Source organism: Coffea arabica, chromosome 7c (assembly GCF_036785885.1).
Source record: "Coffea arabica cultivar ET-39 chromosome 7c, Coffea Arabica ET-39 HiFi, whole genome shotgun sequence".
Classification (NCBI taxonomy): domain Eukaryota; kingdom Viridiplantae; phylum Streptophyta; class Magnoliopsida; order Gentianales; family Rubiaceae; genus Coffea; species Coffea arabica.
In genome coordinates, this window is record NC_092322.1 from 10085176 (window position 1) to 10100187 (window position 15012).

At 37.6% G+C, this 15012-nt stretch overlaps 1 protein-coding gene across 7 annotated transcripts; it reads left to right on the forward strand.

Moving 5' to 3' along the window:
- The first annotated feature begins 648 nt into the window (after window positions 1-648).
- On the forward strand, window positions 649-14163 carry LOC113698591 (methylmalonate-semialdehyde dehydrogenase [acylating], mitochondrial). Of its 7 annotated transcripts, none has more exons than XM_072057724.1 (20): window positions 649-935; window positions 1954-2512; window positions 2704-2786; window positions 2892-2966; window positions 3072-3233; window positions 3341-3419; window positions 3558-3712; window positions 3798-3861; window positions 6415-6494; window positions 7211-7276; window positions 7746-7796; window positions 7896-8047; window positions 8708-8798; window positions 9197-9277; window positions 11282-11359; window positions 11497-11532; window positions 11638-11684; window positions 12087-12165; window positions 12625-12715; window positions 12831-14163. In XM_072057724.1, exons 2-20 carry the CDS (start codon window positions 1978-1980, stop codon window positions 13985-13987), a joined length of 3162 nt encoding a protein of 1053 aa, XP_071913825.1. In that variant the 5' UTR covers window positions 649-935; window positions 1954-1977; the 3' UTR covers window positions 13988-14163. The 7 variants fall into 7 exon arrangements, with proteins under 7 accessions (XP_071913825.1, XP_027074262.2, XP_071913823.1 ...); XM_027218461.2 differs by having other exon boundaries at window positions 11641-11684; XM_072057722.1 differs by having other exon boundaries at window positions 3313-3419; window positions 3560-3671; window positions 7746-8047.
- Window positions 14164-15012: the final 849 nt, after the last annotated feature.

Below are 15012 nucleotides of genomic sequence, written 5' to 3' on the forward strand. Positions count from 1 at the left end.
TCTAGCCGATCTGGTAGTGAGACTACATCGCACTGGAGAGGGGGATTTTTCCACGCACCAAATTGCGGGGAGGGAGAGAAGAGGGGAAGGCTGGAAATTGCAAAAAAAAAAAAAAAATTGACTGGCCCGTGGAGGAGGTGCACGTTGATTACCGGGCGAAGGAAGAGGGAGGGGGAAGGGCAGAGGGAAGGAGAAGGGGAAAATGAGAGGAGAGGGGTGGCGGGAGGTGGCATTGGATGAGGTGCTGGTGGTGGAGTCGATGGTGGTGCTGGAGTTGGAGGAGGTGCTAGTGGAGAAGCAGGTGGAGGTGCTGCTGGAGGAGCAGGTAGTGGTGTAGGAGGTGGGGCTGGTGGTGGAGTTAGGGGTGGAGCAGGCAGGAGAGTAGGAGGAGGGGCTGGTGGAGGCATTGGTGGTGGTGCAGGGGGTGGAGCAGGTGGAGGCGTGGGAGGAGGGGCTAGAGGAGGCCTTGGCGGAGGTGCTGGAGGTGGGGCTGGTGGCGGAGTAGGGGGGTGGAGCAGGCTGCGTTGTTGCTGGGAGACAGAGGTAACGGGAAAGGGGGAGGAGGAAGGAAGAAGAAGAAGAAGAAGAGAGGAAGGAAAAGAAAAAGCAAAGAAAGAAAAAGAAAGAGAAAGAGAAAGAGAAGGCTTAATTCCAAAACCTCACCCTTAAAAAATTTCCCTCACTTTCCTCACTCTTCTTTTTCTGGGCCCCTCTCCCCTTCCTCCCCAAGCCCTCAAACTGAAAAAAGAACCCAACAAGGGATCTTTTCCCAGCTCCTCCATTTTTGTAGTCTTTAAAGCAGCAGTATCGCTGCTGCTGCAAGATTGAAAGTCCGTCTTGGTCATCACAAAATCTTTGGCTTTATCTAGTCAACTAAAGAACCTTTTCGATAATTTTATTGATTTCAGTGCCGTCCTGCAGAAAAAAGGGGAAAGGTCAGTCTTTTTTCTTTTGTTTTTGATTGTTGCTACTTCTTTGCTGCACTACATTTTCAGTTTAAGTTAGAGGATTATTTGATTTCGCAACTGGGATTTTTGGGAATCAGCCTTCTGCTATTGGCGGACATTGCTTAAGTAATTAGTACAGATGAGTACTTGTTTGGTTTTGATTTTTGAATGTGTTTTTTGGCCTAATTGTGGTTTTATCAAGATCTTGGAAGGAAAAATGGATGGTTTTTAATCGAAATTTTACTCCTGAAGTTGGTTTTGTTGGTTCACTATCAGTTAATCCATGAAACATTAGCTGTTAAGAGGGGTGTTTATAATTAGCAATAGAGTAGAAGAATCCTGGGAAAGTTTGAGCAAAACACCATTTTTCAACACTTAAACCTTCTAAAATGGAAAGTAACTGCCAGACTTGCTGCTGAAGTAATCCTTATAGCTGAGCTAAAGGTTACATTAAAGGAAAATGATTGAGGATTGACAGCTTTCATGATCAGCTAAATAAACCATTTTAACTTCAACTATCTAAACAAACCCATATGAGCCAAAGGCTGCATCGTGATTGGATGTATTATCCAGATTAATTATTAGTTAACGCCTTGCCAGCGTGAAGTTCCGAATGGGATTCTGAGATGTTAAATTTGTTACGAGTTTGATCCTTGTTGAGTTAATTCCTTGCATCAGCTGGCTAGTCTTTATATGAAAAAGTGAATGAAAGAGAAAAGAGAAAAAGCTATCATGCTGTTTTATTAACATAAGTTGTGTTGACAGTGGAGCTACTATATCTATTTGTTTTTATTCCATTTGCAGTCTAAAGGTAGAAAATTGAAGTGTTATTCCTGGGAAGTATTTTGGACTTATATGTGTATGGGCTCTTCATCCACCATAATTTGTCTCCTACCATCTTATCCTTGGTTTGAATCAGTGTTTTTTTAATGTCATTAGTTATTTCTGGTGTTTTGTGGATAAAAATGTTGCTCCCTCGCTTACATTTTATGCTTTTATTGGTTAGCCATATACTTTTATATTGCTGGAGATGGATCTTCAGATTCAATCAGATGTCACTATGGAGAGGTTGATGCTTCCACCGCCACCTGGTACATTTCAGGATCGTGAAGAGCTAATCAAACATGTCCGTGAGTTTGGTGCAAGCCAGGGATATGTGGTGACTATTAAGAAGTCCAGGAGGGATAGAAGAGTTATACTTGGTTGTGACAGAGGAGGTGTATATCGCAACAGAAGGAAGATGGATGAAAGCAAGCGCAAAAGGAAAGCATGTTCACGCCTTATCAATTGTCCTTTTGAAGCCATAGGTAAGAAAGATGATGATGTTTGGGTGCTTACAATCCGAAATGGAGAGCACAACCATGAACCTTTAAGGGACATGTCTGAGCATCCTTATAGTCGTCGTTTTACTGAGGATGAGGTCAGACAAATCAAGCAAATGACGGAAGCTGGTGTAAAACCGAGTCAAGTGCTTAAAGCTCTAAAGCAAAGCAATCCTGAGCTTCAGTCAACACCAAGACATCTTTACAATCTCAAAGCTAAAATTCGTCAAGGGAAATTTTCAGGTCATCCATTTCTATGCTCTTTAATTTCTTAGCTTGCTCAATTCATTACATCGTGGTAAGTTATTCATAGAAATCTGCTATTTCTTGATGAGATAAACTCTTGGCATTCCAATAACAGAAAAATTGATGCTCATTGGATTGACTTTTGCAAGAAAATTAGAACTTTACAGAAAAATATTTTTCTGCTGCAGAGAACAATTTTAAGTCATGGAGACCCAACATGTTCATGCCTTTAAGTACATCTGCTGATGAATTGGAAAAACATAGCTACCCTGTAAGTCTTGATGCATGTAGAAGAGAAATGTCATCAGTTTCTTAATATGTTAATTTTGTGATATTGGCAACATGTCTATTTATTTATTTATTTTTTGTGTTATAGCTGAGGGTTCCTAATTATATTGGTGGTAAATTTGAAGAGTCACAAGCCAGTGAAAGTATTGATGTCATAAATCCTGTAAGCAAATATACATTGAGTTTGCAATTTGTTTCTCTAATACTATTAATTTCTCACCAAGAGCCGTTTGTAGATATATACCTTTTGAATAAATGAAACTATCAGGCAACTCAAGAAGTTGTTTCCCGAGTTCCTTTGACTACCCATGAAGAGTTCAAAGCTGCAGTGACTGCAGCCAAACATGCATTTCCTATGTGGAGAAACACGCCCGTCACAATGCGTCAGCGGATCATGTTCAAATTCCAAGAGCTCATTCGCAGGGATATAGTATGTGGAATATAGTGCTTTTGTTTCTGTACTTAATAAGCTGCTTACTGTTTTCACAGAAAATTGATGAACCTGAAAGACACTACCGTTTTCACAAAAATATGTAGGACAAGATTGTGGAGAATATTGCAACAGAGCAGGGAAAGACACTAAATGGAGCCAAAGGCGACGTGCTTCGTGGTTTAGGTTAAAAGCATTTTTATATCTAATACTTCACTTATATCAGATTTTTTGTTCTGTATGGTTTCAGTTCAAGCAGTTGAATTAGGGTTTGAACTCAAGTTGTCTTGATTCCACCTTTTCTTTCCCTGGCTTTGCTTGTAGAGGTTGTTGAACAATCATGTGGTATGGCAACTCTGCAGATGGGGGAGTTTATTCCTAATGCCACAAGTGGAGTTGATACATATTGTATTAGAGAACCTCTTGGTGTTTGTGCTGGTATATGCCCCTTGAACTTGCCAGAAATGATTTCTTTATGGGTATGCAATGGTGGACTTCTGCTTATTTTATATACCTCTATTCCCGAAATTTTTAATCCTAAATAAGTGTTTATTGGGTCCACAGATGTTTCCTATTGCAGTTACATGTGGCAATACATTTATTCTGAAGCCATCTGTGAAGAATCCTGGTAATTCTTTATCCTTCTTCTTCTTCTTCTTCTTGTATGTCAACTTTAAAACTTGCCTGTTATATTTCTAATTGAACTTTATGGGTTTGCTATATAGTCAGTATTATAATATTTGCTTCCACAGAATATCTATTAATTTGTTGCTGAAGCCTGTAATACTGTATGCACTATCATTTGTATTATGTGAAGGAAATAGTAGATTCATCTTTATGTTACCTCATCTTACCTACTTTTTGTCATCATGTGTCTTTTTTACTGCTGTTGTCTCTCTTTTCTGCTAGGATCTACAGAACAACTAGCTTTTAGTTGAAACCGAGAAGCATCATTCTCTGTGGTCATCTGGTAACACTTAGAATATGTGTTTTTGAAGACACCAATTGAACTCTTGGGCTGAATTCTATCTTTATTAGTCCTATATCTCAATACCCTGTTGATATTAACTGAGCTCATCTTCAGTGGTTCAGCCAGGAGCCTGAGTGTAGGGAGCTCACTGTTTTTTTGGTAGGTGTAGGACAACTGCCAATGGAAACTTTTATAACAACAGACTGTGTTATGGACAACCATTGAAATGGGTATGGCGTTTGGCCCCAACTTTTATGAATTGTTGAAATTATAGTCCATAGACACCTATTACAAAAGGCAGCTGAATTATATACATTTTGTTACACAATAGACACCTACAGTACTTGAAAATGGGACATTCAATGAAAAACAGATCCCAGTTTATTTGGCTTCAAAAGTCTGTGATAATTTATTTTGAAGTGGCTCTTATATTTATTTTACAAAATTTGGAGCTTATAATTTAGGACAAGATTAGGTTTGTCCTAGAGATTTCCTAGCCTATTTTAGAATTTTTTCAAAGTTGAGGGTGGGCAATGTGCATCCTCACTTATATGTGTCTCTGCCGCAGCTTGTCCTTGTGTGTTCATAACTGTAGCTTCTGAGCTTTTGCTGAGAAATACTGCTGATGTGTTCTGAGTAGAATGATAGTCCCATCTTCTTTGGTCCTCCTGAACTAATTAAGTGACTTAGAACTATTGATTCTGTTTGTTCTATATAAGGATCTAGATTTTTCAGTGGTCTGGCGATGGCTAGGTACTATATTCCTGGAAGCATTTTAAGTGTATATTATTTGGTCTGAAGCTTTTCATGAGCAAGTGGTTTTAGCAAAAACCGCAAGACAACAGAGGGAGCTGTTAAGAAATAGGCAGAGTGGTGAATAGTATGGAGGGAGAATTGATAAATTGAAATGGGTTTAGTAGCAGTTTATAGGTCTGCAGTGGGACAGCCATGAAATGCATATTATAAGTTTCACTTAGTGAGTTGTGTGTATTGGTATGTGTGATTTTGTGATATTGGAAAAAGCTATGTCCAGGTATCTATATTGGATTTGTGTCCATTTAAGTTCGCTTTTGTAGAAAATTCGGTCTCATTTGCGAAATCATTTTTATGTGTAGGATTATACTGGATATCAGCATTATGTATGTAATTGCCAAGGTAGACTTCATATTGAATGGTTGAATTTTAAAAATATGTTGTTTTTTTCTCAATCTGTCTAAATAATTCTGCTAGCCAGATGCAAATGAGAAAGAAGGCCCGAAAATCTAAACTTAGACCTACCCACGCCCCACAGTCTAGAGGCATATAATTTTTGAGTTTGAAAAGATGAGCTCATCAAATATTTTTTAGAAGTTGTGATCTCCAAGGGAGTTCCAAAAGATGGATGTTTCTCAGCTTTAAAGATGGGAAATTGCTAAGCCTTGCATACTTACCTGGATACAGTCAGAACGGTGGGCGCCTTTTTGCGTGGGCGCACTAGATAATTGAATGAAACACCTTGTAACACTTGGCATCTTTGCATGAGAATTACGGAAATCACAATACAAGATGTTCTGCTTGAATCAAAGCCTTAAGCAAGAAATAGAGTAACTGAACTGAAAGGGCACAAAATATCCATTGATTGTTTGCATAAGTAAAGTTGTCTCAGTAACCTATCTGCTGGTGGAAAGGATGTTAAATGCAATGCAAATGAAGAGTTTTAAAAAATTTAATAAAGCCTCTTAAATTCCCTTTTTCTTCCATTTCTTATGCTTTGCTCCTATCCTCCCTCTTAAGTTCCCTTTTTGTTCCATCCCTTATGCTTTGCTCCTGTCCTTCCATTTGTCTGATTCCCCAATAGATGATACCACTCTTAGGAATTATGATTATAAAATAAAGTGGAAAACTGCTTCAGGTGCACTTACGTTAAACTAGTTCAAAGTGGACAATCTCTGGATTGAATAAAGGTTCAAGAAATCAATTTGTGAAGTGCGGATGATTACTTGTAGTTCAGCAGACAGGACTGAACAGAATAGGAGCCAACATAAAGTTTGACAATGGTTTTGAGAAGAGACAGTGGGCTAAACTAGCTATGTTGTTACATTATTCCTGTAGCCGTTTTCTCTACCACTGATATGTTCTACTATTATTAAAACCATCAAGTTTCCTTTTTTTTTTTGGTTGTGAATCTCTTAGATTAGCAAATTTTTGTTAAGTAACTGCCTGTTGTTCTAGGAGCTTCAATGATGCTTGCAGCATTGGCTGCAGAAGCTGGTTTACCAGATGGTGTTTTAAATGTTGTTCATGGCGGCCAGGTAAGTTTTTTGATTCCAAGAGTCATTGTCACTTTTAGATGTTGCGGACACTTCCTCCGAAATTCCATTTTTTTCTTAATTGGACTCCTATGGCTTTTTTTATTATTATTTTTATAATTTACTGATATTATTCTTTTCTTCTACCTCTTCTTCTGGTGATACGAATAATGGATTGCAAGTAGATGATTTTGGGTCTTTGATTGGTGAGCATTGCTCATGTAAAAAGGGTACAGGCTGAACTTTTAAAATATCTGCTAGAGTTTGACTACCAGTTTTGTAACTGACATCAGAATGTGTGAACAACTGGAATTAACCTGACCAGTTCCATGACTTACAGGATCAGTTATGTTGAGCAAATTGGTGAATCTGTAGCTGATTTCTCGGTTCTAATTTTGTCTTTAGGCCCTCAAAATGGGATTATGATGCTGTTCTCATAGAAAATTTACTATCATAATGCTAAAAAAATAGTTTTATGAAGGCACTTCAACCCACAAGGAGATGGGACCATTGTATTGACTCCAGAGTCTAACTTAATAAAGATGGAATCATTTCAACCTAGTCAGATGGCTGACTCTGAATGCCCCTATGCTTGCGGACCTCAGCCTCCCTGAACTTTTTATTCTGGAAACTGATCTAAGCTAATAACTTGTTTTGGTGGGAAAGCATTTTATTGCAGTTTTTGATGTTTCTGTTGTTAATTTTTTGGTTTTGTTCAGGAGATTATCAACTACATGTGTGATGATGATGATGTAAAAGCTATATCCTTGGTTGGTTCAAATACTGTAAGTTGCTGGAGGGAGCTTGTATAAGCTATTCTTGATATTAATAACCCGACACTGACATGCTCACAGATAAATATGCATGTGTTTGAAGTTGCCAAGGGTCCTTGGTTGATGCTGTAAAAAATGAGTTTGTCTTGTGAAAGTTCATACAACTCCACTGGAATATTGCTATGTGAAAAATTGTTCAAATAAATACACACTGAAGATGGCATATCTTTGCCCCTCCTATTTTCAAGAGAAAAGCTTTCATAACTTGTGTGACATTCCAAACCTCATGATTCCAGGGGTAAAATTCTATTTTTATCTGTGATTCCTGTCATTCAGCTCTGTATCGGATTAGCAGTTCACTGGTTATGCTTTAAAAAATTCAGCATAACTATTTTTTCAAAGAAGAATTTTGAAAAAAAAAACTAAGACGTTGTTTAGTTGAATCTTGACTTTAAATATTTTCTATACCTTGTGTATTAAGGCGTGTATGCACACATATGCTAGGGCGGCGACTAGAGGCAAACGTGTTCAGGTATGTATATCTTCATTTCTTATGCAGAATGCCTCTATTGAGGTTTGTTATGCTTTCCTTTCTTTTTTTTGGGTGATTATAGCTATGGATACTTCTCAGTCTAATATGGAAGCCAAAAATCATGCTGTTGTCATGCCTGATGCAAATCCCGACGCTACTTTGGATGCTATAATCGGTGCTGGTTTTGGTGCTGCTGGGCAGAGGTGCATGACTTTAAGCACAATTATATTTGTGGGAGGCTTGGCTCCATGGTATATTGTCTTTTTAAATTTTTTCATTTGTTAACTAAGTTGACCAAAATTGCTCTTGTTTTGTGTGCGTTTTTGTTCTAACTGAAGCATTTGTTCCAGATTGAGGCTTGACAAATGATTCCTCTAAATGATGGACTACTTGTTTTCTCTTGTCGAGTATAGGTTATTTGTTAATTATAGTATTTATCTTCTTTTGTACTGTTTAAACATCCATCTTGCCTTTATATGGGGAGTTTCTGTTGGAATGTGTTGGTGTTGCAATTGGTAAAGGATTTCCAACATATTGGTGTGAGCTACTGTTTGTGTTCAACTATATTTTGCATTTCAGGCTTATAGTTTACTATATTGCTTTCAAAAACTCTCTTAGATTTTTGTTCCATATATCAAAGAGTGGAAGTAAATCTGTGTGTGTTCTATCTAAAAAATAAAAGCTTCCGTGTCCCCACTAGACTTAAGGGTGGAGATGCAGTTTGTTTCTGATTTGTTTTAATAGTATTTGCTCTTTTTTGGGCTATTTGAAGATCTTCAACCCTCATTGGCTGATGGTAAAGTTTTTCCTTCCACGAGTACATTAAGAGTTTTAAAGATATGCTTCTGCACTGCAAATTCCTAGTCTGTACTTTGTCCCTTAACAGCAGATACTTATGTTGTTTATCTTAGGGAGCAGGAGCTTGTAAATCGTGCAAATGCACTGAAAGTAAATGCAGGAACTGAGGTTGGAGCTGACCTTGGACCAGTTATTAGCAAAGAGGTATTGGCATATCTTGGATCTTGTTTTTAACCATAATCAGTCAGAGGAAGAATATAGCTGAGTTTGTTTTTTCTTACAAACTCATATATCATTCCTATTTTGCCTATGATAGTTGTTTTTATATTTTGATATGGTAAACTATATCTATCTACATGTGCAACTGTCTAAACTAAGTATCACAACTTTGAGTTTGCTAAGCCTTATATATCATTTTTTTGCTTTTATTTCTTTTTTATTATTGTTATTATCATCACTATTCCTATTGTTTGTGTTTTTGTTTTTTGTTCTACTCTATATTTTGAAAGAGGTCTTAACCTGCTCTACATGACATCATATCCTCAGACATAGCTCTTTATCTTTGTTATTTTTCTTATTTGGCATGTTTTCTGATGTTTCAGGCAAAGGATCACATTTGCAGTTTAGTGCAAGGTGGTGTTGAAAGTGGTGCTAGACTTCTTCTTGATGGGAGGAATATAGTGGTACAGTTTTTTATTTTATTTTATTTTACTTTGTAAATCATTTTAGAATATGTTATTGTAATTGTAGTTTCAACACGGTTGACTTTCCAATGAAAAGCTGCTATTTGCTTGTGTTCTGTGTCTGCTGATCATTTATAACATGGGCAAGTTTTTTGTGTCCATGCAGTCCTATTGACTTGAGGATATATCCTATAAGCCATTCGGTGAAAGTTCAGTGCCAACGTATATGATAAACTAATTTGCATCATGTGATGTAGAGGACATTAGTATATCTCTTTAGATACGCCATGCCATGCTTTCTATATGGTTGGTCTTTGATTTATAGAATGCATTCCAGAGTTCCATGTGGAACTCTTTTGAAGCTTTTAATCATTGAAGTAATCGTGCATTGATACAAGAAGTTGCTTTTTGGCATCATTACAAGAAGTTCATGCAAATGAACTTCTAGGGGCAGGCTGTGGGAGAGGGAGGGAGAGAGAGAGATGGAGAATTTGAATTACATTATCAAATAATTAATTGGGTTACTGACATGATAGAAAATAATGGTGTCTTTCTAACTTGGCTTGTATAATAGAAAGGAAGTCTTTTTGTCTTGAAAAAGAAACAGAGGGTTTTGCTACTTAATCTATGGATGTGAAATGAAGAATTGTGTTTTGGAGATTCAAATTCTCTGAGCTAGTGCAAAGACCATCACAATGGGAGTGGCTTATTGTGGGAGATGAAATGCATTTTTCAAAGACTTCTGATCAAGATTGTTGGAATTGGATGTTCTTCAGTTTATGGTTTTTTAATTAGTTTATGATTCCATGTGTATCTCTTTCTTACGTCAGCAGGTTCCTCTAGGATCTTGTATCAGTAACTTTTGCACTTTCGTGAGGATCCTTTAACTATCAAAGGTTCTATTAGAATTATATAACCTAAAAGACACAAATTTGTATCCCTTGTCTAAATTAAAGAAGGATATGGTCATCTGTGAAGAAAAGAAATAGCCAGGCGTCCATATGTCCTGAAGTTAGAAACAGATTGCCTTGTCTGCAATAGGTAGAGAGTAGAGTGAGGGAGAATAGAACTGTCAGTTCCTATAACTTCAATCTAATTTGAATAAAAAGTGCCAACAGGATCATTTTTCCCATAGGTTAGTTTTGCATAATAATAGGGGGATAGATAATAATGGAAGTTGCTATTAGTGGTCAATAAGCACTATTAAGTTACGCGGCCAGTAAGGACGTCAACATCTGTTCAGTTCATCCAGTAGTAGTAGCTAGGGGTCAGCTAATAGATTGTTTGTCATGTATCAGAAATGGATATTTTTCGCTTATAGTTGTGGTAAAGGTTTATACAGAAAGAATGATAAGAAGATGCTGATTACTACAGCATGAGAGGATTAGTGGCCGGTGATGGCTGAGGTATGGTAAAACAATAGAAATTGTTCTTTAGACAGCTTAATGTGCATTTTTGACCTACAAAATTGAAAAGTCAAAATTGCAATTGCAACATAAATAATTGTTGATTCATATATTATGGCTTAGCTACTTAAGTAAACCGTGATACATAATTGAAGACACATCAGATTTTGCAGCTGAACGACTTGGAAAGGGGTTGGGGATGTCAGGTAATCTGCTATTCTTTTCAATTTTCTGGGGAATTCTGTGCTTCTTGGAGCTTTAAAAAGATCGAAATTCATGGCCAGATGACTTCCATGTTAGGAAGTGAAGTTTGTATTGAGTTGTATTCAAAATAGTGGTTAATATCTGTCATGAGTTTGTTTTCTGCACCTTACTCTATGAATTCTACCAGTTCATCCAGTTGGCATTATTAGCATTCTTCTCATGATATGTGCACATAAGCTCTTTTGTCTCATTTACACGATAAGAAACTTCTTTTTGGATGCTGTTAATCCTGATTAAGGAATTTTTTGTATGCACTTTAAATTCTTGTATTCTATTTTCCATGAAAAGTTTAGGTGGTTGTGGAAACCTGCAAGAATTTACCTTGCTTTTGTAGGTTCCTAGATATGAGCAAGGTAACTTTTTGGGCCCTACTATATTGTGTGATGTCGCAACCGACATGGAGTGCTACAAGGTACACTTCTCTTTTCTCATACTTGTCTGGTCGATGCAATTAATAGTTGGTGATATTCTCTGATCGTGATGGTCATATCCTCTGGAACAAGAATCAAAGAACTTGCAAATTACTGATGTATGTAATTTTTTGAACAGGAGGAAATGTTTGGGCCAGTTCTTCTTTGTATGCAGGTAATTCTAGTTATAGTTGAGTTTATATTATTGCATGTTGATAGTCTATTTTTCCATAATAATTTCCTGAGCAGGATTTACTAATCATATTATCTGTTTCGCTAGCAGGCTGACAGATTAGAAGAAGCCATTGCCATTGTGAATAGAAACAGGTTATTCTTCTCAATTCTGATATACTTGATCTTCAAACAGTTATTTAAATACACTTGTGTATTTTACCATTATGTTGACACTATTTTAAATACACTTCTTAATTACACTATTTTAAATACACTTCTTAATTATGTTGACACTATTTTTTACCATTATTTATTTCTAAAAATACAGGACTGAGCATACTTGCCCCAAGAAGTAATATATAAATTTCTTAGAACATTGAAATGAGCATGTACTTGTGCCTCCTCTCTATCTATCTCTCATCTCTCGCTGTCTGTCTGGTTTAAAATGGAGCTACCTCACTTCATTGCCAAAATTTGCCCTCATCAAAAAATTTCTGTTCACAAAGCCAAGTTACTTATGTCTTATTTCTACTCTTTTATTGTCCTTTCTTATAGGCATGTGAATGGAGCTTCCATCTTTACTACATCTGGGGTCGCAGCTAGGAAGTTCCAGAATGATGTTGAGTCTGGGCTGGTGAGCTGATCCTTTTTGTTTTATGTAACCAAGAGCTGCTTTAGCTTTTCTAAGGCCAAATTCTTTATGTGGAGCTGTCTTGACTGTGCTATCTACTTGAATTGGCTTGAATGGAAAAGTTATTCTGCGTTAAAGTGGGGAAGTAGGAAACTACTTATTGTATCATCAACCAAGACCTGGAAGTTAGACATTTAGTATAAGACGACATCTTGTATATTTTCTTCACTGACATATAAGTTTGTTCAGGTTAGCTACCATCAGATACTTTGACTAAGTTGGGTAGCAATTACGAAACGTGCATTTTATTGTTAAATATTCGTTTTAAGTAGGATTGGGGAAATTTTCATGTCAACTTGGTTTTCATTGATTTGTCACCAAGTCATCTATTTTGTTTTAGTTAAGCGAATAGCCAAGTATTGACTCAAACCAAGATTTTAATAAGAGTGTGGAATCCATCAGGTTGGAATAAACGTGGCTGTCCCAATTCCTTTGCCATTTTCGTTGGTCAATGGATCAAAAGCATCTTTTTCCGGTGATCTCAATTTCTGTGGTATGTCACAGTTTTCTCATATCTTGGACAAACCCAGACATATCTGCTGCACCCTTTCCCATCCCAACACCACATCAGAGTACAAAGTTAAATTAAATTATATTGACAATCTCAGGAAAGGCCGGAGTGCAGTTTTACACACAGATAAAAACAGTAGCACAGCAATGGAAGGACTTGCCAACCAGAAGGGTATCATTACCTCATCCTCCAACATCTGAGACAGAAATCAGTTCTCGAGGGACATTCTTATCACAGCCACTTTCATCTGAGAGTGATATACCTAGCAGAGAAGTGTCACCAGCTATGCCTCTAGCTTTGGAGAATGATCTGCCGCCTGAAAACTTATACCTGCCATTGCCCCCAAGTGAAGGGGATGTATCAAACGCGGAAGTATTGCCTTCTACTCCACCGACAAGAGAGCCGGAATTACCCAAGCAAGAAGGGGCATTGGCCATGTCTTCGATATCTGAAAGGGATTCAGTTAACCTGAAAGTGTCATTGCTGATGCCTCTAGCGGCTGAGATTGATGCTGCTGGGCAAAGTGAATCATCGTCCTTGTGTTCGGTATCTGAGCGGACATATCCATGTCAAACCTCTCAATGGGGTGATCCACTTCCCCTGATATCACAAAGCACTGAAACTACTCCATCAACTGCTAAGAAGGTTTATATGGCTCCAAATTCTCAGAGGATTGACACATTAGCTCCTGGAATCCAAAGGACAGATACTGTGGACGCTTCAGATTCTGAGAGATTGTACTTTCCTGTGACTTGTAGTAGTGAGATAAACCCAATATTTCTTAGGAATGACAGTGTTAGTCCAATGTCTCTCAGGCATGATATTCAGATGACAGACATAAATGTGCGTCCTGCTTCTGAGATGGTTTATATGCCAGTAATGTCTGAGCACAAAGAAAGTGTTGGTCCAACCTCACAAAGGACTGGTGTACTCCATTTGAAACCAGACAAGATGTACATGGCGTCTCATAGGAGAGATGGTATGGGTATGATGCCTCTAATGGCCAAGGCATCAGTTCCTCCAGCTTCTGGGAGTTTGTACATGTCTACATCTTGCTCAAATGTGATGGCTTCAACGTCTGACAAGATGAGTGTACCTACAGAGATTCAGCATGACGGTATATCACCAAAATCTGAGAGGTTATTCATGCCTGCAAGTTCTCAGGGCATATATGCCGAAAACCAAATAATGTCAGCACATAATTATCGTGGCCAAATAACACCACAAACTCATCCGTCCTCTCAGTCATTATAGGATGCAACTTTTCCTTATAATTCTAGTGCATGTGGATACAACTTTTCTCTAGAATGGTTATAGATTTAGCTTTTTCTCGCTTACATTTTGATTTCAAGACATTGACCCTCAAGAGTAATAACCTTGAACTCCTGCTCGTCAGTTCAATAAATGCCAGAAATCTAAACTGCTGTGCATACTCTATTCTTCTGCTCGGGCATCTGCTCCAACTCCACCATTATCTCCGCAACATCTGGTTGTATGTTCATTTGGCATTGCTGGATCAAGTATTTCAGTATGGAATTAAAGTTGTTTATGCTTAAAAGTTGGTCTTCTAGGAAATTGCTGAGCATTTCTCCCCTGGAAGAAAGCAGCAGAAAAGATTTGTCATCCATCTCGGAATCAAATCATTTACTAGTTCTAGGCCCTGCACTTGACCCGTCGTTAAAGAGGGATAGTATCTGTGTGTTTTTTTCATTATTAATTTTGTGATGTTGGTTGGTAGATGATTTGACTTAAAATTTTTGTGAAACTGTATTGTTTCGTTCCGCAAGTCAAAGGTAAATTAACACAGTGCAATATTTTATGCTCTTTGACAAAATTGGAGGAGTTTTGTCTCGAACTTTAATCACCTCATATGGTCGGTAGATAGCGTCATAGCAACTAAATTAAAATAGCTTTTAACTTATCGTTGTGTCTTGTCATTTTGGTAGTAGAGATGTAAATGAGCACACACACTTAAAAAAGTGATTTTGGCATGCATGCATCGTTTCCAACATGTTCATTGGTCCCTCAAAGTATCTTTCATTAATTCCAGCATAATTGGATTCATAAGCTAACAACCACGAATGTCTAAGATTAAAGTTAGTTCGCTGAACAGATTTCCTGATCCCATATCAAATCGTAAAATCGCCATCAGCCTCTTGGGCTGTTGGTAACCCCAAGACTCTAAAGTTTTGGGAAGTTGAATCCTTGATCTCCCACCAAACTTATCACTTAATTCTGACTGCTACATTCGAGTGGCTTCTTTTGACGGAATTTTCCGT